Raw genomic sequence first — 22,515 nt, forward strand, 5'->3', positions numbered from 1 at the left:
TCTCTCCCCCCATCATCCCTCCTCTCCCCCCATCATCCCTCTCTCCCCCCATCATCCCTCTCTCCCCCCATCATCCCTCTCTCCCCCCATCATCCCTCTCTCCCCCCATCATCCCTCTCTCCCCCCATCATCCCTCTCCCCCCACCGTCCCTCTCTCTCCCCCCCACCGTCCCTCTCTCCCCGCCCATCATCCCTCTTCCCCCCCATCATCCCTCTCTCCCCCCCATCGTCCCTCTCCCCCCACCGTCCCTCTCCCCCCACCGTCCCTCTCTCTCCCCCCCATCATCCCCCTCTCCCCGCCCATCATCCCTCTTCCCCCCCATCATCCCTCTCTCTCCCCCCCATCATCCTTCTTTCTCCCCCCATCATCCCTCTCTCTCCCCCCATCATCCCTCTCTCTCCCCCCATCATCCCTCTCTCTCCCCCCATCATCCCTCTCCCCCCCCATCATCCCTCTCCCCCCCATCATCCCTCTCCCCCCCATCATCCCTCTCCCCCCCCATCATCCCTCTCCCCCCCCATCATCCCTCTCCCCCCCATCATCCCTCTCCCCCCCACCGTCCCTCCCTCTCCCCCCCACCGTCCCTCTCTCCTCCCCGCCGGCGTCCCTCTCTCCTCCCCCCCGGCGTCCCTCTCTCCTCCCCCCATCATCCCTCTCTCCCTCCCCCCATCATCCCTCTCTCCCTCCCCCCATCATCCCTCTCCCTCATCATCCCCCTCTCCCTCCCCCATCATCCCTCTCTCCCTCCCCCATCATCCCTCTCTCCCTCCCCCATCATCCCTCTCTCCCCCCCATCATTCCTCTCTCCCCCCATCATCCCTCTCTCCCCCATCATCCCTCTCTCCCCCATCATCCCTCTCTCCCCCATCATCCCTCTCTCCCCCCATCATCCCTCTCTCCCCCATCATCCCTCTCTCCCCCCATCATCCCTCTCTCCCCCCATCATCCCTCTCTCCCCCCATCATCCCTCTCTCCCCCCATCATCCCTCTCTCCCCCCATCATCCCTCTCTCCCCCCATCATCCCTCTCTCCCCCCATCATCCCTCTCTCCCCCCATCATCCCTCTCTCCCCCCATCATCCCTCTCTCCCCCCATCATCCCTCTCTCCCCCCATCATCCCTCTCTCTCCCCGCCCATCATCCCTCTCTCTCCCCCCCCATCATCCCTCTCTCTCCCCGCCCATCATCCCTCTCTCTCCCCGCCCATCATCCCTCTCTCTCCCCGCCCATCATCCTCTCTCTCCCCGCCCATCATCCCCCTCTCCCCCCCATCATCCCTCTCTCTCCCCCCCATCATCCCTCTCTCTCCCCCCCATCATCCTTCTTTCTCCCCCATCATCCCCTCTCTCTCCCCCCATCATCCCTCTCTCTCCCCCCATCATCCCTCTCTCTCCCCCCATCATCCCTCTCTCTCCCCCCCATCATCCCTCTCCCCCCCCATCATCCCTCTCCCCCCCATCATCCCTCTCCCCCCCCATCATCCCTCTCCCCCCATCATCCCTCTCCCCCCCCACCGTCCCTCCCTCTCCCCCCCCACCGTCCCTCTCTCCTCCCCGCCGGCGTCCCTCTCTCCTCCCCCCCGGCGTCCCTCTCTCCCTCCCCCCATCATCCCTCTCCCTCATCATCCCCCTCTCCCTCCCCCATCATCCCTCTCTCCCTCCCCCATCATCCCTCTCTCCCCCCCCCATCATTCCTCTCTCCCCCCATCATCCCCTCTCTCCACCCATCATCCCTCTCTCCCCCCATCATCCCTCTCTCCCCCCATCATCCCTCTCTCCCCCATCATCCCTCTCTCCCCCCATCATCCCTCTCTCCCCCCATCATCCCTCTCTCCCCCCATCATCCCTCTCTCCCCCCATCATCCCTCTCCCCCCACCGTCCCTCTCTCTCCCCCCCACCGTCCCTCTCTCCCTCCCCCCAGCGTCCCTCTCTCCTCCCCCCCAGCGTCCCTCTCTCCTCCCCCCAGCGTCCCTCTCTCCTCCCCCCCAGCGTCCCTCTCCCTCCCCCCCAGCGTCCCTCTCCCCTCCCCCCCAGCGTCCCTCTCCCTCCCCCCCATCGTCCCTCTCTCTCCCCCCCATCGTCCTCTCTCTCTCCCCCCCATCGTCCCTCTCTCTCCCCCCCCCATCGTCCCTCTCTCTCCCCCCCATCGTCCCTCTCTCTCCCCCCCATCGTCCCTCTCTCTCCCCCCCATCGTCCCTCTCTCTCCCCCCCATCGTCCCTCTCTCTCCCCCCCATCATCCCTCTCTCTCTCCTCCCCCCCATCATCCCTCTCTCTCTCCTCCCCCCCATCATCCCTCTCTCTCTCCTCCCCCTCTCTCTTCTTCCGTCCCCCCCAGCGTCCCTCTCTCTCCCCCCATCATCCCTCTCTCTCCCCCCATCATCCCTCTCTCACCCCCCCATCATCCCTCTCTCCTCCCCCCCATCATCCCTCTCTCTCCCCCCCATCATCCCTCTCTCTCTCCTCCCCCCCATCATCCCTCTCCCCCCATCATCCCTCTCTCTCCTCCCCCCATTATCCCTCTCCCCCCCATCATCCCTCTCTCTCTCCTCCCCCCCATTATCCCCTCTCCCCCCCATCATCCCTCTCCCCCCCCCATCATCCCTCTCTCTCTCCCCCCCCCCCATCATCCCTCTCTCTCTCTCCCCCATCATCCCTCTCTCTCTCCCCCCATCATCCCTCTCTCTCCCCCCCCCCATCATCCCCTCTCTCCCCCCCCCATAATCCCTCTCTCCCCCCCATCATCCCTCTCTCTCCCCCCCATCATCCCTCTCTCCCCCCCATCATCCCTCTCTCCCCCCCATCATCCCTCTCTCCCCCCCCATCATCCCTCTCTCCCCCCCATCATCCCTCTCTCCCCCCCCATCATCCCTCTCTCTCTCTCCCCCCATCATCCCTCTCTCTCCCCCCCATCATCCCTCTCTCTCTCTCCCCCCATCATCCCCCCCTCTCTCTCCCCCCCCCATCATCACTCTCTCTCTCCTCCCCCCATCATCCCTCTCTCTCTCTCCTCCCCCCATCATCCCTCTCTCTCTCCTCCCCCCCATCATCCCTCTCTCTCTCTCCCCCCCCATCATCCCTCTCTCTCTCTCCCCCCCATCATCCCTCTCTCTCTCTCCCCCCCATCATCCCTCTCTCTCTTCCCCCCATCATCCCTCTCTCTCTCTCCCCCCCATCATCCCTCTCTCTCTTCCCCCCCTTCTCTCTCCCCCCCCATCATCCCTCTCTCTCCCCCCCCATCATCCCTCTCTCTCTCCCCCCCCCCATCATCCCCCTCTCTCTCCTCCCCATCATCCCTCTCTCTCTCTCTCTCTCTCTCCCCCCCATCATCCCTCTCTCTCTCTCCCCCCCATCATCCCTCTCTCTCTCTCCCCCCCATCATCCCTCTCTCTCTCTCTCCCCCATCATCCCTCTCTCTCTCTCTCCCCCCATCATCCCTCTCTCTCTCTCTCCCCCCCATCATCCCTCTCTCTCTCTCTCCCCCCCATCATCCCTCTCTCTCTCTCCCCCCCATCATCCCTCTCTCTCTCCCCCCCCCATCATCCCTCTCTCTCCCCCCCATCATCCCTCTCTCTCTCTCTCCCCCCCATCATCCCTCTCTCTCTCTCTCCCCCCCCATCATCCCTCTCTCTCTCTCTCCCCCCCATCATCCCTCTCTCTCTCTCCCCCCCATCATCCTCTCTCTCTCTCCCCCCCCATCATCCCTCTCTCTCTCTCCCCCCCCCATCATCCCTCTCTCTCTCTCTCCCCCCCCCCCCCATCATCCCTCTCTCTCTCTCTCCCCCCCCATCATCCCTCTCTCTCTCTCTCCCCCCCCCATCATCCCTCTCTCTCCCCCCCATCATCCCTCTCTCTCTCTCCCCCCCCATCATCCCTCTCTCTCCTCCCCCCCATCATCCCACTCCCCCATCCTGATATCCCTCTCTTGTCCCTTCCTCTTCGTTTCCCCCCTAATTCCTTTCTTCATGTGTCTCCCCTTCCTTCTTATTCCCTCTACACCTGTTTTCTGCACAGGTAATTGCCACAAAAACTCTTTATTGAAAAGCAAAACTCTCACTTTAATGAAGGGGAATCTATGTCTCTCAAGCCTAGTAATCACAGTGACCCTAATAAAGATGACCAAAGACCCATCAGGTCATCTTTATTCACGTCTTCTCATCTGCAACCTCCCACCCCTTAGTGTTTCACACAATTTCAGACGTCAGACTGTGCACACACCGCAGATAAGCATTAACCAGATTCGTTTTACTCGGAAAGTTCCTCTTCAGTTGTTCCATATGTTTTTTTTCTACTTATCAGCGTCAAGGAGGCAAATGAAGTCCAAGGAGGCGTGGCAATGTTTAGGAGGACAGAACAAACCTTGGAAGGATGTTATGATGGAGAATTACCAGGATTTGTGCTCCGAGGGTGAGTGGAAATTGCTTCTAATTAATATCGGTACAATATTCTCTTCATCCTTCCCTCCTGTTTTATGTATCGCTGTGGACCTTCTTCCCACCTTCGTTCTTCTAAAGCAATAGGTGGCCAACTCCAGTCCTGAGGGGCCACCAACAGGTCAGGTTTTCAGGATATCCATGCATCAGCACAGGTGGCTCAATCATTGGAGTGATGATTAGTGAAAAAGCGCTAGTTATATCACGTGCAGAAAGTGATGACTACAAAAATTGTGTGTGATATATATATATATATATATATATATATATATATATATATATATATATCTCCAATACTGAAAATTGTAAGTCCGTAAGCTGCCTAAAAAGGCCGCTGATTTTTTAGGGAAAAAGGAGTTTAGTATACTAGCAGGAATTACTTTATGGCGCTGGACAAATACAAAAACTATCTAATTGTATATATCCCAATCAAATTAAATAATTTGTGAGTTCAAACCAAGTGTAGATAGTTCCTGGGAATTTTGCTCAGCTGTGGGGATTTCTTTAGGAGTTCATGATATCACATCACACATCTAAGCAAAAATAAAGTGCAAACATAGTGCATTATCTCAGGTGAATAGTCCTCTAAATGGCTTCGAATAGGTGTCGGGATACTAGACACAATTGGAGATTACACTAATAGTCTTACCTGCTAGTGGCTCAGTCTGGTGACTAGTGGCTTGACTGAGCCACCTGTGCTGCTGCAGGGATATCCTGAGAACGTGGCCCTTGAGGACTGGAGTCGGCTTACCTTGTTCTAAAGGCTGCCTGCTCTGTCTCACTTCACTCTACTGCTGTGTCCCATTTCAAATCTCGCATATGGTCGTCTATGCATGTTGATACAGATGGCACTTGATAAGGTAGAGACTTGTCTTCAATGCACAAGTGTGAGGGTTCAGTTCCTGCCGAGTCACTTGCATTCTATGCAATTCTGTGTGGCGTTAGGATGAGGGAAAAAGTAGACACAATATTCTGGAGACCAGATCTCCTTGAAAGGACATAAATACATTGGAGATTGTGCCAAAAAGGGACACTAAGATGGTGCATGACCTACACGCAGGGGTGAGCAAACTTTTTATGCCGAGCCCCCCTTTTCCTCCATGAAATTTCTCGAGCCCCCCTGCCTGATGTAATCAAAAGCACATGAAAAAAAAAACTTTATTAAACGGTATACAATATAATTACAAATGTCTAAATAAATAAATTGACATCACCAACTCTCCAAGCATGAGCACAGGGTGTCCTGCATAATTTTGCAAGCACGAGTAAGGGGGGGGGGGGGACGTGGATTGGGGCTATTTCTGTGTTTGTGTGTGTGCATTGACTGCTGCTGAGCGTGCTTCAAAGTCAAATTTGTTTGTCTCTCCAAGCTTTGGAGAGCGTACACCCCCCAGTTTGCGCACCGCTGCATTTAATGACCACACATGCACCCAATCACAACACAGACACAGCACACATACTCAATCACAACACACAATCACAACCAACACAGACACAACACAATCACAACCAACACACACTCAATCACAACACAGACACAACACACAATCATAAGTCACACACTATCATCTGGGGGAGGAAGTACTACTGTAAGCATGCTCCTGTCCCCCATGCCGCTGAAAAGTGGGTAACACAGGAGAAGGAGGGCTTGTCTGTGTGCAGGGAAGGAAAGCCCCGCCCCTGCAGCAGGCAGACAGCACAGAGAAGCAGCAGCACGGAGCTGCTTCCTTGCCTCCCGTGAACAGCTATGCCTGCCCCCAGGTTTCCCCGCACGCATCCTGCTCCCCCCTAAATAACCCAGTTTGCGCACCGCTGACCTACAGCATAAGACTCATCAGGAAAGACTACAGGACCTTAACATGTACAGTTTGGGGGATTGACGAGTTAGGGGAAATGTGAGGAAATCTACCATCCTTTATGGACTTATTTGAATATAAAAAAACCTATACGAACTGCTACTGGAGGCAAAAAAAATCGAACTAAAAATATTAGTCTGAGGTGTATCAACAGAACAAACATTTAAATACACGCACCACTAAGAATGTGGGACGCAAAGCGTTCTCAGAAAAATGATGCACCCAAAATCCTAAATATGAAAAACAATATATATATTTATTGTGAAATACAAAATAGGAAAAAATATAAAGCATTGATAATATCCATAGACAATAGAAAATAAACTAAATAGCAGAAATGAAAAACCAGCACCATGGAACTCATACATGTGTATCAATGCTTTATATTTCTTCATGTTTTGAATTTCACTGTGTGTACAGTATATATTACAAATGATGCACTCAAAATTTGATATATTTCTCAGAACGCTTTGTGTTGTGCGTGTGCGTTTGTATTTGTACACTTATTGTTGTATTCGAAAAAAATATTATCTATATTTTTGCATGTATAATAGGTTTATGTTAAATAATTTTGTGGTATTTAAGGAGAAAGGAAGATTAAAATGGTCACTTCCACGTTTTCCTTTCTCTCTCCCTCTAGAACACGTTTGGTGCAGAAAATGCAGACAGTATAATATCCATATAATCCCAGCTGCTGAATTGTAAGCAAAAAATCTTATGTTTTTGAATAATTGAATTTCTTCATTGTGTGGGCGTATTGCTTGGATATTAGAGGTGTCACACATATTGGCTGAATGTTCTGATCATCAATCAATGCTCAGACAAGCAAAGATATTTAAAAATTTCTATTATCTGTACTGACCCTACACTTGAAGAGAACACCCAATATTTTTTTGGGGGGGGCGGTGAAGAACCCTTATTGTTCCCTTAAAGGTGTCGCAAAATAAAATAAATAAACCAGCAGAAATAAAATCCTGGTGTCACTCTTGCACCACTTAACGATTACTAAATACTTTTTAAAATAAGGAGCAACTTTGTTGTTAAGGCACAAGTCTGTGAAGTGTAAGATATTTCAAAATTCACTGCTTGCTCTGTACAGGCATACCCCGCATTAACGTACGCAATGGGACCGGAGCATGTATGTAAAGCGAAAATGTACTTAAAGTGAAGCACTACCTTTTTCCCACTTATCAATGCATGTACTGTACTGCAATCGTCATATACGTGCATAACTGATGTAAATAACGCATTAGTAACAGGCTCTATAGTCTCCCGCTTGCGCACAGCTTCGGTACAGGTAGGGAGCCGGTATTGCTGTTCAGGACGTGCTGACAGGCGCATGCGTGAACTGCCGTTTGCCTATGGGGCGATATGTCCTTACTCGCGAGTGTACTTAAAGTGAGTGTCCTTAAACCGGGGTATGCCTGTATTCAAGTTGGGTCATTTTAAGCAATGTTTATTTAAAGCCAAGAGATGCAAAATCATGCATTAAGGACAAAAAAAAAATACAAGATCCTAGAGGCAGAATAAAGGTTAATGGCACTATAATTTCACTCGGAGGGAAGGAAACTGAGAGTAATTTCAGCTGACTTAAAAGCAATGTACGGCTAAGTTCCCGGTGGTGGCTGCTGCACGCACGCCTGGCGTCCTTGCGGCGCGTGTACGGCTTAAAACCGCAGTCTGTGCTGGAGCTGCAGGGAGAAAGACGGGGGCATGACAGGGGCGTGGCCATGTCACCTGGCTGGTTCGCCCTTCGCCCTCATTGGCTGAACCGCCGGGGGAGGCGTGGCCAGCACTCAGTCGCCACTTCTGCAATTTCCTAGTATTCCGAAAATCTGGTTGTGCATCGCGGCGGCAAATTGCGCGCCAGGGTAGCTAGTGGGGACGGCCCCATTGAGGGGCGGTTCTTGTCCCTACAGCGCACGCCATAGCTCGTGCTGCAGCAGGCACCGGGGACCTAGCCTAACATGGTAATGGGGAAAGCCTGCTGGCTATATAGGGAGGGGTATGAGCAGCAGAAAGAGAGTTTTTTAATGCCACTTTATAGATAATTGGCAAGACATCACCTGTGTACAGTTCTCGGGACCATATCTCCAGAAAGACGTCAATAAGTTAGAGGTTGTTCAAAGGAGGGCTCCAAAACTAGTCTACATAAGTGGTGCTCAAGTCTAGTCCTCAAGACGCCGCCTCAGGTCAGGTTTTAATAATATCTCAGCACAGGTGACTCAATCAGTAGCTCGGTCTTTGACTGCACCACCTGTGTTGAGATATTGTTAAAACCTGATCTGTTGGGGGGGTGGGGGATCATGAGGACTGGAGTTGAGCACCCTTGGTCTGCATCATAAAAGAATTAAAGACTAAAGGGCCCTATATGTACAGCTTGGAGGAGAGAAGGCAGAAATGGGATATGATATATATAACAAGACAAAGATCCCTAGTGCTACATGTAATATGACAAATGATGTTGTTAAATACTTATGTTTTTCTTTTTACAAGTGAGGGTCATTTAGTTAAATTGTTTGGCCAGAGTAATTTAAGCTTGCAAACCACGCCAAGGTATAAGAATTAAACGAAATAACCGTCACTTATGAAAAGAAAAACAGAAGTATTTAACGGCATGATTTTTCATACAGGCTTTTTGTCTCCTGCTATATGCGCGCGGACACGAATATATCTGGTGTGGTGGGTTTGGGTTCTGAGCTTGTGGGGGTATGATCTATTTTGAAGTGTATATCACGTGCAGGACGGAAGCATATTTCAGAGAGAGAAGCGCTAGAACAAGAGGCCCTGTTCTGAGGCTGGGAGGCTCGGGGGGGAAATGGGAGTAAGTTCTTCATGGAAAGGGTGGTGGATTTGGGGAATAGCCTTCCAGCAGAGGTGGTAGAGCCTAATATCGTAAAGGAATTCAAAACTGCTCGCGATAACAAGGCTACCCTACATTTGAAAGAAACCAACATATGTAATAGGGTCTGAGGTTTAACAGCAGATAAAAGAGTGGGCAGAGTAAGTGGGCCAAATTAGTTCTTATTTGCCGTACGTTTTCTACGTTTCTGTTGTCAAAATGCAATAAAGTAATGCAGGGGCGCGCAACATTTTTCAGGGGGAGGCGCGGCGGTTGCAGAGGTCCCGCGCTCTTCCCCACGGCATTTAAATTAAATGACGGGGGATCGCTTGGGGCCTCTGCAATGTCTCCTACCTTGTCTTCGGCAACGCAGGGTCACGTGACCCCCGTGGTGTCATTTAACGCCGAAGACCAGGCAGGAGGGGGGCGCGAGCAGGCAGGGGGAAGCGTTTGCGCGCCCCTGCAGTAATGCACAATGGAGCACCCACCTGTATCACTATGTAGAAATACATATTAATAATTATAATAGTGTTTATCAGTTGTTTGTGACTCAGAGGCAAGTGTCATTAAAAAGATCTATTGTGTTAGTAATTTATGGAATAACATCTTCAAAAGGTGCTCAAAGGTATGTTGTGAAGAATAGGAAGTGCATTCTGCGTTAACAACAAACTGAAATGATTCTCCTTTTGCATTATCAGACTGTGTACGGGTGGAGCCGACGGTTGTAGCAGAGATACCAAGAGGGCAGGAGGTGTGTGTGAGGGATTCTAAGGATATACAGGAGGGGGAAATTTCTGCACGTAATGGCATGGGTGAGTAGTTGACTGGTCAGGAAACTGTATACTGCAGTTGCATGGATACTTCTGATTTATCCTTGCAGTCAACATGTCATGGTTAGTGCAACATGTATTGCCAGAACTATATTCTTTTCATTACATCTCTGTATAAGGCAGTTACACTTCTAGGGCGTCCCCGAAAAAACACAAGGTTAACTTTTAGCGGCACATGAAAAGGTAAATATCTAGACAACCTGGTAGTCCCCAAGACCAAGAATAGAGCGATTTCAGCTCAGGGGGACCTCCCTGTTCCAGTTATAGGGAAACAAAATCCAAAAATTGGAGATTGTTGCTTTATTTTGCCAACCACTGATTGCACATTAACAAACCCCAGTGACATTTTGGAAAGACTTTTACAAATCCCTGTAAGAACATTGAGATAAACGCTCAAAAATAATTACGAGACACTGAAATATCTTATTGCAAAAACAGAATGTAGATGGGTGCTTACTTACACTCAGTGTGCAGGAAGACCGGTGCCCAGTGACATGAAGGAACGTTGATGGATCTTGCGCCCTACTAGAAAACTAGCATTAACAGCAGGATGTTCTCCGATTGTCAGAAAGGCCTCTGGCATGCCGGCCCTTGTGACATTCCGGGTAAGTCATAAGTTGTCAGACTCTAGCCTGTAGTACCCATGCACATCCACCGGGACTGCTGCTGCTCTTGCTAGCTCTCTCAAAGAAACTTCCAGACTCTGAAACCTGACACCTCTGCACCTGTCCCTTGCCTCTGGCCAGACCTATATAAGCCTCCCCTTCCTGTTCCTCCTTGCCTGTTTATACTGGTTCCTCCAGCACCTGTTAGGTTCCTTTATTCTCCTGCTCCCGAGTCCCGCTCCTGCTCCCGAGTCCCGCTCCTGCTCCCGAGTCCCGCTCCTGCTCCCGAGTCCCGCTCCTGCTCCCGAGTCCCGCTCCTGCTCCCGAGTCCCGCTCCTGCTCCCGAGTCCCACTCCTGCTCCCGAGTCCCGCTCCTGCTCCCGAGTCCCGCTCCTGCTCCCGAGTCCCGCTCCTGCTCCCGAGTCCTGCTCCCGAGTCCCACTCCTGCTCCCGAGTCCCACTCCTGCTCCCGAGTCCCACTCCTGCTCCCGAGTCCCACTCCTGCTCCCGAGTCCCACTCCTGCTCCCGAGTCCCACTCCTGCTCCCGAGTCCCACTCCTGCTCCCGAGTCCCACTCCTGCTCCCGAGTCCCACTCCTGCTCCCGAGTCCCACTCCTGCTCCCGAGTCCCACTCCTGCTCCCGAGTCCCACTCCTGCTCCCGAGTCCCACTCCTGCTCCCGAGTCCCACTCCTGCTCCCGAGTCCCACTCCTGCTCCCGAGTCCTCGTTGCCCACCTTTGCTTGTGACCCCGACGAGCTCTGCCTGCTGTTCCTGCCACTGGGATCCACTCCAGCCTTAGATCAGCCCTTGACATAAGTGAAACCTAAGGGTTAATAGATTACATATTCCCACTCCCCCTTATGAGGATGTAAAATGAGCTTGTAAAAATAGGCATACATGTTTTGGTAACCCCATACGTATTCTGCAATATCACTGGGTACTGCCCTCTAGTTGTGTGATCAAATATGTTAAAAAGCTCAAGAAAATATTTTTTGACATTAATTCTTTGTATTCACCATACACCTTCCTTCAACAGGTTGTGGTTCTATGAGTCAGGAAAAAGAACTGTTACATTGGAGAATGGAAGATCGCATTCCCCATAATAGTCACGGAGAAGACATCTGTAGGAAACTAAGAGACTGTGCTGGAAACACACCCAAGGAATCCACTTTGTGTGCAGAAAATAATCTCACATCGGCTAATCCAAAGGATAGTATAGGAGCTCAATGTATATGGGATGATAGTACGAATTGTGATAACCCCACAGAAGAATACACTTATAAGTGCACTGAAAATAGCACAATGTCTTGGGACAAACCAAACTGTATAATCCAACACACACCTCACAGAGGACAGAAGCAGTTTGCATGCACCGATTGTGAGAAAAGCTTTAGCTATAGATCGTATCTTATAATTCACCAGAGGACCCATACAGGAGAGAAGCCATATGCATGTAGTGAATGTGGGAAAAGTTTTGCTAGCTGTGCATCTCTTGTTATACACCACAGGACCCACACAGGAGAGAGGCCTTACATATGTAATGACTGTGGGAAAAGTTTTACTAGCAGTACCTACCTTTCTGTTCATAAGAGAATCCACACGGGAGAAAAGCCGTATGCATGCAGGGAATGTGAGAAGACCTTCACGAGCAGCGCCTCTCTATTTATGCACAAACGAACCCACACAGGAGAGAAGCCATATTCATGTAATGAATGCTGGAAAAGCTTCTCTTGCAGCTCTGCTCTTGTCAAACATCAGAGAACTCACACAGGAGAGAAGCCGTATGCATGCGCTGAATGTGGAAAGAGCTTTGTTGATAGCTCCAGTCTTATTAAACACCAGGCGGCTCATACAGGAGAGAAGCCATACGCATGCTCCGTGTGCAGGAAAACCTTTACTTGCAGCTCAAATCTTAAGGTTCACCAGAGGGGACACACAGGAGAGAGGCCGTACACCTGTTCTGAATGTGGGAAGAGCTTTACTCACAATGCATATCTGATTAGACATCAGACAATACACACAGGAGAGAGGCCATATGTATGTGCTGAGTGTGGGAAGAGTTTTACGCGGAATGAACATCTTGTTGCACATCAGAAAATTCATGCAAGAGCTAGAAAAACTGTGCTCTGAATGAAGACAACTCCTGAAGAAGACGAGTGCTTCAACGCTCTACACAACTGCTCTACATCTCTGAAGAACTCTTATTGCTCAATTGAGAGATCATGAACTTCTACATGAATAGAGATTCTCAAATAAAGGCTTCCATGAGAGGTCATATGTACAGTGTTCTCAAGCTTTACTCTTTGCAAACATCTTGTTGCACACAAGAACCAGGAAAAATGTATGGTATGGATGATGGGCAAACCTGAAGAAGACTTGTGAGGTCTTAAAAGCTCTGTACAACTATATCTACGAAGAACTGCCGTGTTGACCCATTGAAGAATCTTGTGAGGTCTTGAAAATTCTACAAAACTTCATTTATGAAGAACTCCACTGAGAGGTATCACAACCTGCAGACGAATTTGGAAGAACCATTCCTGAACGAATATTTCAGTCAAGACTGAATAGGATACTGTGTATACAGTTCTGCTAATTGTGGGGAGTTTACATTTGACCTTTATACATTCTTTTTTTTTTTTCTTGCAGTAATCGCAAGGATAATAAATTCTACAGAACATCAAATAAATGGAATAAGCTCCAGGTATTTCTCAACCTATTACAACTTTGGATTGAAGCATAAATTAATTATTTGTGAAGCAAGATTTTTACATGCCTGTCACCGCATGAATTGTGTTTTGCCACATTGCACTTGCTTGCAATTTGGGCAGTGGGGGATGTGAAGTCCTGGAGGTATTATAGGACTTTCAAGGGGAAGTATCAAATGTTGTATTGAGACTATCATTCATTTCATCAGTGTCAAACAATCGCCACTAAGACTCGAGTGTAAAACTAACACGTGTGCCAAATTATTTACTTGATTACAAAAAAATTGAGGCATAAAGGGGAAACTTAAATGCAATGTATGTGTTGAATGATTTAGCCATTGACGCTCTTGATTTAAACCTTCATATCTTATGTTGTATTTTGCGATTTTATTTTCGTAATAAAATATTTTGGGATATAACCCATGTGTGCTATTTCTGGTGGATACTTTTCACTTTGCCCTAATATTTTTTTTTGAGTGGTTTGATATATCAATTTGTGTTTTCAAGTTTGTCCTGGAATAAAGATGACGACAAGGGTCCATATTTACTATGCGGTGGTTACTGAGGTCCCGCGCGCTTCCCGAAGGCATTTAAATTAAATTCCGGGGGAGCAGCGAAGGCCTCTGTAACTTCACTTACCTTAGCTCAGACGGCTTCTAGCGACGCGTCAAATGACGCCGCGGGGTCACGTGATGCCACGTTGTCATGACGTCAGAACGCCGGAGCCAAGGTAAGGGTGAAAACAAAGAGTAATGTTAATGGGTAACCTTTAAGATCAGCTATATCAGCGTATGTCAGCCAAAATGTCACTGAGGTTTGTTCATTTGCAATCAGTGGTTGGCAAGATAAAACAACAATCCCCCATTTTTGGGTATCGTTTCCCCATAACTGGAACAAGGAGGTGACCCTGAGCTGGAATCGCTCTATTCTTGGTCCTGGGTACTACCAGGTTGTCTAGATATTTACCTTTTTTATGTGCCGCTAAAAGTTAAAGAAAAGGTAAAATTAAAACATGTTAAATTTGGGTCTGAAAGGTACTATTTTAACATTATACAGGACTACATTTGGGAGGGGTGGATATCTAGCTGCAAACTACAACCAAAACTCCGGTACCTTGCACTAGGGGGTGCACAATCTTATGCCCCTGTGCCCGCCCCCCTGCCGGCTCGTGTGTGTGGTTTGTTTAAGATGCACTGTGATTGGCCGTGCAAATCACGTGACGCGGCCGTCGCCTGTGAAAAACAAAATCTCAAATCTCTTCATGACCGAAGCTTTGCAGCACGTCGCGGCGCTATCGGCGCGATTGGTATGTGCGCTTTCATTGCATTGTTTTGTAGCTGCACGATTTCTGGTATAATCATGGCCTAAGGGGTGGTGTGTGTATGTGGGTAGGTTTATGTGGGTAAGATTGTGTAATGGTATTTGGGTAAGAGTGTGTGTATATGTGGGTTTTAAGGTGTGTGGGTGTGTACGTATATCGGGGAGGAAGATACTGAAGGGAGAAGACGGGAAGAGAAGAAAGGGGGGGAGAGGGAGGGGATGGAGAAGGGGAAGAGAGAAATAAATTAATAATGCAGCATAATTGGGGACGCTGTTCGACAAATACCATTATAATATTTATTTTTTAAGTTATGTAATTTGCTTTATAAATAATTTTTTCATGTGTCCTGTTTTTTACTTTTGGAAATCCAGTCACCCTATCTATGAAGTAGAATCTTTCTACTGCTAATACATCTCACTATACACATCTTATCTTACTAGCACGCCCTACTCTCAGCTGAAATAATGACTCCCAGGTCTCTTTCCTCTATATCAACCAATACCTTATTACAGACCCTGCAACATGTTGGGGATATTGAATACATACCACTGTTGTTCCTCTACTCGTGCTGGCGGAGGTACTTCCAAGCAATACCTATGGAAGTCCCATAACCTGCATCTTACCACACACAAAAACGTTCTGTATAATACATACAGCTGGTCTTACAGGGGCCAAAAACATGAACTGTACTATACCTGCAATATAGGTACGGTTGGAGGGTATGTTATTGAAAGAATGAGGCTGAATCATCTCTTATTTCTTTATTGAAAGCTTCCACTTTTCTCAATGAGTGCTATTTTCGCTGATTCAGCTATCTTCAGATTAGATGTTAACTCCATATTTACCCGTATGTTATAGAATCCTAGAGTCATCTGTTATGGGGTCTTATCCAATAAAATACCGTAAAATCCAATCCCAAGCATTGTGACTTTATCAGTCTTTTATGTGGGACAGTGTGCAATGCCTTAAGGAAATCTAGATAAGCTACTTTACAGTTACAAACAATACCTGAGAAAAATAATGTATTTGCATATTTCCCAGGTACTGTATTATCTTCCGTCTCACCACATGGTGTATAGGTTCATTTGTTCGGTGGTATGTAAGCAAATAGTCTCTCGTCCTCTCTCCCTATCTCACCCCCCAAATGTAACTATGAACCCAGTATGGTACTTCCTCTGAATCTGTTATATGGAGGCTAATACGTACTGTTTCGGTATGGAATATGGCTGTAATATATTTCTACAGTATATCTTGAGATTATTAGTCCTTTAGATTTTCATGCATTAGATTTGATTTGTAATATTTTGACACTCTGGGAGAATGATTACTGTCATTTCCTATATTATTTAATTCAGTTTAAAGCCTAAGAATATTGTTTCTTATTTTAAACCGAGGCAGTTACTTGTTTGATTTTGTTCCCCCGCTATTGTGACACTTGAGTCAGGACGATCCTGTTACGGCTGGACTCATTGCCATGGCCGAAATTTGGATATAGTGTCCAGTAATGATCAGGGGGTTCTGCTGGCATGTAATGTTGGATAGGGATGCTGAAAGTTTCTTATAGCCTGGGTCCCCCACCCCCCTGGTCCCCCGTCTGCCCCTACCTCTGCCTGCAGCACAGGCAGGGGGGGGGGCGTGGGGAAGTTGCGGCAGGCGACCCAGTGGCCGGAGGCTTCCCTTGCAGCGCGCCGCCATCTTGGCTGCAATCGTGCATGCACGAGATGCTGCGCATGCGCAATGTCAGGCTCGCGAGGCGGCCATTACAACAGAAGTCTCCGTGGGGACTACAAACCCCATCATGAATAGGAGCGGCAGCAGCGCATGAGCAGGCTTAGCCAATGGGACTGCCAGGATTCCCTGCTTCCACAAATAGATACATTGCACGCGCTAGGAGCACACCAGTCGGAGCTGGGACGAGGAAAGGGTAAGGTGTGTAGGTGCAGGGTGTCTGTGACCCCTGCGCTAGGCCAGAAACCCCCTTGGGCCCCAGCTAGCCCTCCACTCCCCTCAGCTTGTGGTCGCTGCAGGGACAGGCCCAGTAGTTAGGGACACTGCCCGTGTAGCACCAGTGTGAGGGACACAGCCAGGATGTGGCGGCGAACTGGTGATCCGGTGGTCTAGGACCAGATCACTCTACAGATCAGAGATTAACTTCAATGGTGATACCATCCACGCGGGAGTTCACCCCACATGGAGGCGGACGTCGTCATTAACAACCATCAGTGGATCCTATCCTTCCGTTGTGACGCTACCGGGTGCTGGAGTACCCGGCAGGTATCATCAAGTGCACCAAGTTTACACACGGTAGTTGTGGGCAGTGCTGTCTCACACATTTGGATGGGTTGCTGCTTGTGGACACCAGGGTGGTTGGGTGCCCAAGGGCCCCTCAGTACTTTGAGGGGATAGTCCATCAGGTGTGGACATAGAGTTGGAGGACATTGTGAGGTTACGGCCGTGCGAGGCCTAGTTGATAGGGATGGTATATTGTTATTCTTATGCATGCAGTAAACTGTTATTTTATTCAGTGTGTGTATTATTGTACTGGGTCCTGTCACAGGGTTATCCAACATAGTAGGATCCCCGTATAGGTGGAGTCGCTGTCACTAGCAAATGGCTGTTAAAATAGAATACAAGAAAATTGGTCTTTCAAAGTTGTTTTTTTTTAAAACAGAAAATGCTAAAAGTATTTTTTCTTACTACAGAACTGATTTATTAAAAAAACACACATGCAGGATATTGACTGAACTGCAGCTTTAATGATTACACATTTGATTTGGTCACTACTTTGAGTATCTTAAGCCTACAATACACACAGGCTCTGTTGATTTACTTACATAGGGTGTATATATATATATATATATATATATATATATATATATATATATATATATATATATATATATATATATATATATATATATATATACAGTGTTCGACAAACCTATACATTTGCTCGCCCCGGGCGTGTGGATTTAACCCCCGGGCGAGTAAATATTGGCCCAAGCAGCACACGTTTGGTACTAGGTGGCGAGTAGATTTTTTTGGTGATTTGTCAACCACTGTGTGTGTGTGTGTGTGTGCGTGTATATATATATATATATATATATATATATATATATATATATATATATATATATATATATATATATATATATATATATATATATATATATATATATATATATATACATACATGTGAGACTTAATAGCTTTTCAGTGATACTTTTATATTAGCTGATATTGTATTGTATGTCTTTATTTATATAGCGCCATTAATGTACATAGCGTTTCACAGTAGTAATACATGTGGTAATCAAATAAATAACAGATAATATAAATAACAGATCATGGGAATAAGTGCTTCAGACATAAAAGTAACATTAAGGAAGAGGAGTCCCTGCTCCGAGGAGCTTACAGTCTAATTGGTAGGTAGGGAGAACTTACAGAGACAGGAGGAGGGAGTTCTGGTAAGTGCATCTGCAGGGGGCCAAGCTTTATGTATCATGTGTTAAGAATATTCACAGTGCTATTCATATGCTTCTTTAAGCAAGTGTGTCTTAAGGTGGGTCTTAAAGGTGGATAGAGAGGGTGATAGTCGGGTACTGAGGGGAAGGGCATTCCAGAGGTGTGGGGCAGTCAGAGAAAAAGGTTTAAGGCGGGAGAGGGCTTTAGATACAAAGGGGGTAGAAAGAAGACATACTTGAGAAGAACGCAAGAGTCTGGATGGTGCATAACGAGAAATTAGGCCTGAGATGTAAGGAGGGGCAGAAGAGTGTAAAGCTTTAAAAGTGAGGAGAATTGAGTGTGAGATGCGGGATTTGATCGGAAGCCAGGAGAGGGATTTCATGAGGGGAGATGCCGAGACAGATCTAGGAAAGAGTAGAGTGATTCTGGCAGCAGCGTTTAGGATAGATTGTAGGGGAGACAGGTGAGAGGCAGGTAGGCCGGACAGCAGGAGGTTACAGCAATCAAGACGGGAGAGAATGAGGGTCTGAGTCAGAGTTTTAGCAGTCGAGCAACAGAGGAACGGGCGTATCTTTGTTATATTGCGGAGGAAAAAGCGACAGGTTTTAGAAATGTTTTGAATGTGAGGGGCGAATGTGAGAGAGGAGTCGAGTGTGACCCCTAGGCAGCGTGCTTGGGCTACTGGGTGAATGATCGTAGTTCCAACAGTAATGTGGAAGGAGGTAGTAGGGCCGGGTTTGGGAGGAAGTATGAGGAGCTCTGTTTTAGCCATGTTTAGTTTAAGGCGGCGGAGGGCCATCCAGGATGATATAGCAGAGAGACATTCAGAAACTTTGGTTTGTACAGCAAGTGTAAGGTCAGGGGTTGACAAGTAAATTTGTGTGTCATCAGCATAAAGGTGATAATTAAACCCAAGAGATGTTATTAGGTCACCTAGAGAGAGTGTATACAGAGAAAAGAGAAGAGGTCCCAGGACACAGCCCTGGGGTACCCCCACAGAGAGATCAATAGAGGAGGTGTTAGCTAGATATTCATCAAGTTGTTTCATTGTTATATACCAATTTGTTTGATCCCACACAGGGCTCCATGTCTAGTTCCTTAAGCGTCAATTAGGTTTTAAACATGTTTTTGTTTTCTCAGTAAGAATAAAAGGAATTGTGTATTATTATTTACCTATGTAGGGGCTGGGTGCTTTCTAGAGGGATTCTTTCCTTTCCTTGTATATGACCAGTGCACTTTCACTGAAACCCCCCTTCTAGTATGTGTTCTAAATAAATATTATATCAGCTGAGGGCCTCCCGCACCCCTCCCCCCCCTTTTTTCCCTGTATGCATTCACGCAATGTGCACAGCAACATTAGGCATTAGGATAGAGAGGGGAGGGAGATAGATGAGAAGAGAGAGGGTGATAGGTGCTGTGCAGGGTCAGATGGAGAGAGATTTGTCCATGATGTGCAGGGAGAAAGAGCGATGAGGGGTGCAGTGAAGGGAGGGTGAGGGTTTAAATGCTGTGCAGAGAGAGAGAGAGAGATTGGGGGAGTATTGCTGTGCAAAGAGAGATGAGGGATGCTGTGAAGGGAGGGTGAGGGTTTAAATGCTGTGCAGAGAGAGAGAGAGATTGGTGTATTATTGCTGTGCAAAGAGAGATACATGGAGAGGAGCAATTACTAAAATGCAGATCTTTGTGTCTATTTCTATGCAAATCGTCAGCAGAACTACAACTCCCAGCATGCTCAGAGAAGCAGAGAGTGATGAGAAGTTCAGCAGCCAATCAGAGCGCAGATGTAGTGAGGCTTGGAACGCACCCGCCCTCCCCTGTTGTACTTCCGGTTTTCATTCACATGTCTGCACTCAGTAAGCAGGTACGAGCTGTGTTTGTTTATATCAGACAGATGTGAGCAGGAAACTTTCCTACAGCTTGTGATCTGGGTGATGGGTATATCGGGGTGGTAAGGGATCATACGTGCTGTGTGTATAGATATCACGTTTTATATATATATATATATATATTGTGTGCGGAACAAATAAAAGCATTTCGCTAGCCACAGAACGGTATCGTCTATTCGTTTATGATTTTATATATATATATATATATATATATTATTATTATTATTATTATTATTATTATTTTTTCTGAGGAGCTAGATAAAGCACAGGGAGGTCCGAAACGTCGCTCCGTTCTTTCTTGTATTTACCCCTGGTGCTTGTGAGATGAATTAAACCTTTTTACTATTTAAACTAATGAGTGCTGCGGATTCTTTGGATTTTTGTTCTATCTGTTGCTGGATGGTGATCCTGGCTGCACTGCAAGCACCCTGATTACAAAGATACGTGATTTGTCCTATTTTTGCTCATTTGAGGGCCCTGAACGTTTTGTGTGTATGTGTATGTGTGTGTGTATGTGTGTGTATATATATATATATATATATATGTATGTATATGTGTGTGTGTATATATATATATATATATATATATATATATATATATATATATATATGTACGTACGTGTAGAGGTATCAGTACCGTGTTAGCCGAGCTTCAATAATCAAAAAATAAATAGATGATACCGTTCTGTGGCTAACGAAATGCTTTTATTTGTGCGAGCTTTTGAGATACACTGATCTCTTCTTCCGGCGATGTTACAATGAATGAAGCAAGCAAAAGGTATACTTAAAAACAGTGTCTCTTGGAATGTTATCTGTGCTGGTCCTTCCCCCGGTGTGGATGTGTTTTATGGCTAGAGGTGTCAAAAGGTTCCTGAAAGCAAGTGATGTAAGAGTGTGTGTGTGGGTGTAGGATACCAGAAGTGTCACCCAATCACGTCATTTCGTCAGTCACCCAACACCCCAGTCAGTCACCAGTCACCCAACACCCCCGTCAGTCACCCGTCACCCCACCCCGTCACCCCACCCAATCGCCCCGTCACCCAACCCAATCACCCCGTCACCCAATCACCCAATCACCCTCTCTCTCTGTCTCTAACCCTCTCTCTCTCTGACCGTCTCTGACTCTCTCTCTCTGACTCTCTATCTGACTCTCTCTCTATCTGACTCTCTCTCTCTCTTTGACTCTCTCTCTCACCCTCTCTCTGTGTCTCTCACCCACACTCTGTCAGTCTGTCTCACACTCTGGATCTGGATATCTTATTTACCCTATATATCTTAACTGTCCTATAATACACCGAAATAACCTATACTGCTTTCTTCCAGATCTGACTAAAGCTTCACACGGGAGACATCGGAATCCCCCCTAACCCAGAAGACAGGTAAGGAACACCTCCCCTCCAATGTATAACATTGCAGGAATGAGGGTACCTGGACATTGAGGGACTGTGGATCAGGTAAGATCCCAGGTGGGATTGCTGCTTTAGATATTGTGAAGCGGCAACGTTCAGACACTGGTTAAGGGGTTCAGGAAACTAGTCATTCACATCTGGCTTTTATTTCTAGATCTGACATTTACACACACACACACACGTAACAAGGACTAATTGTAGTATAATGTAATACAATAAATACATTTATGTCAAAAACGAATGTTCTTACTAGGAATTTATTTTATTTATATATTTATTTTAACGCGGGGTTTGGGGCGGGACTAGATGTGGAGTAGATTTTTTGGTTAGGCGAGTAGATTTTTGGGTGATTTGTCAAGGTGTGGGTGTGTGTGTGCAGCTAAACCCCGTTATAACGCGGGGTCACAACACCAAGACCGCGTTACAACCGGGGTCGCGTTAAAATTTCACCGGCATCAACTCTCGAGCCTCCTCATTACAGATTTCATTCTCCTCCATTTTGCCGCCTTACCAGTGCTCTCCTCTTCCTGCTGTCCACGTGCTCATATCTCTTTGCTCTGCTCATCTCTCTGCCCGTTGCGTGCCATGGTTTTTTTTTTTTTTTCAAACATTCAATTCTATGCTTTATTGACTATAGACACACAATTAAACATTAATGCATTTTGTACAAAACACATGCAGGGATTGAACTCGGGACCTTCTGATACCAATGCCTTGCTTCTTACCTCTACACCCTAGGATTAGTGTAACAAGATATACCGGTAACCTATAAATATATTTATCCTCTACAACACAGTGCCACAGGGTACATGTCAATGTTAAATCTTAAGTCTACTTCTAGATGTCTATGACATCACACAGCTTCTGTGGTGTAGAGGTAGAACTCCTAACCAACATATGAAGAGGTTCAATTCCTGTGTGATATAGTATATTATTATTTTAATTATATTGTATAATTTATAAATAATATATCATTATTATTATTTATTATTCTTTATTAAGTAATAATTATGTATTAATAATTATGTATTAATAATTATGTATTAAGTCATAATAATAATTCTATATTAATAATTATTTATTAATAATTGTTAATTAATAATAATAATTAATTATCATTAACAATGAATCATTTTTACTAAAGTTAACTAGCAGCCCTTGTTTC

The 22,515-nt window shown here is 46.9% G+C and overlaps 1 protein-coding gene across 2 annotated transcripts in view; it reads left to right on the forward strand.

Annotated features, from left to right (window-relative positions):
* The window catches only part of LOC142498882 (uncharacterized), a 30,871-nt gene that overhangs the window by 3,826 nt on the left and 4,530 nt on the right, over positions 1–22,515 (forward strand). The window contains exons 2-5 of one of the 2 annotated variants that reach the window (XR_012802570.1): positions 4,298–4,405; positions 6,928–6,988; positions 9,828–9,941; positions 13,212–13,695. Coding sequence is in view for 1 of the 2 variants with exons in the window: in XM_075607504.1 (XP_075463619.1) it covers positions 4,312–4,405; positions 9,828–9,941; positions 11,602–12,686 (1,293 nt within the window). In the remaining variant the exon portion in view is untranslated. Of the gene's footprint in view, positions 1–4,297; positions 4,406–6,927; positions 6,989–9,827; positions 9,942–11,601; positions 12,687–13,211; positions 13,696–22,515 lie in introns of those variants that run through there. The other variant, XM_075607504.1, reaches the window with a different exon arrangement.

This window comes from Ascaphus truei, chromosome 7, assembly GCF_040206685.1.
Source record: "Ascaphus truei isolate aAscTru1 chromosome 7, aAscTru1.hap1, whole genome shotgun sequence".
NCBI classification, from domain to species: Eukaryota; Metazoa; Chordata; class Amphibia; order Anura; family Ascaphidae; genus Ascaphus; species Ascaphus truei.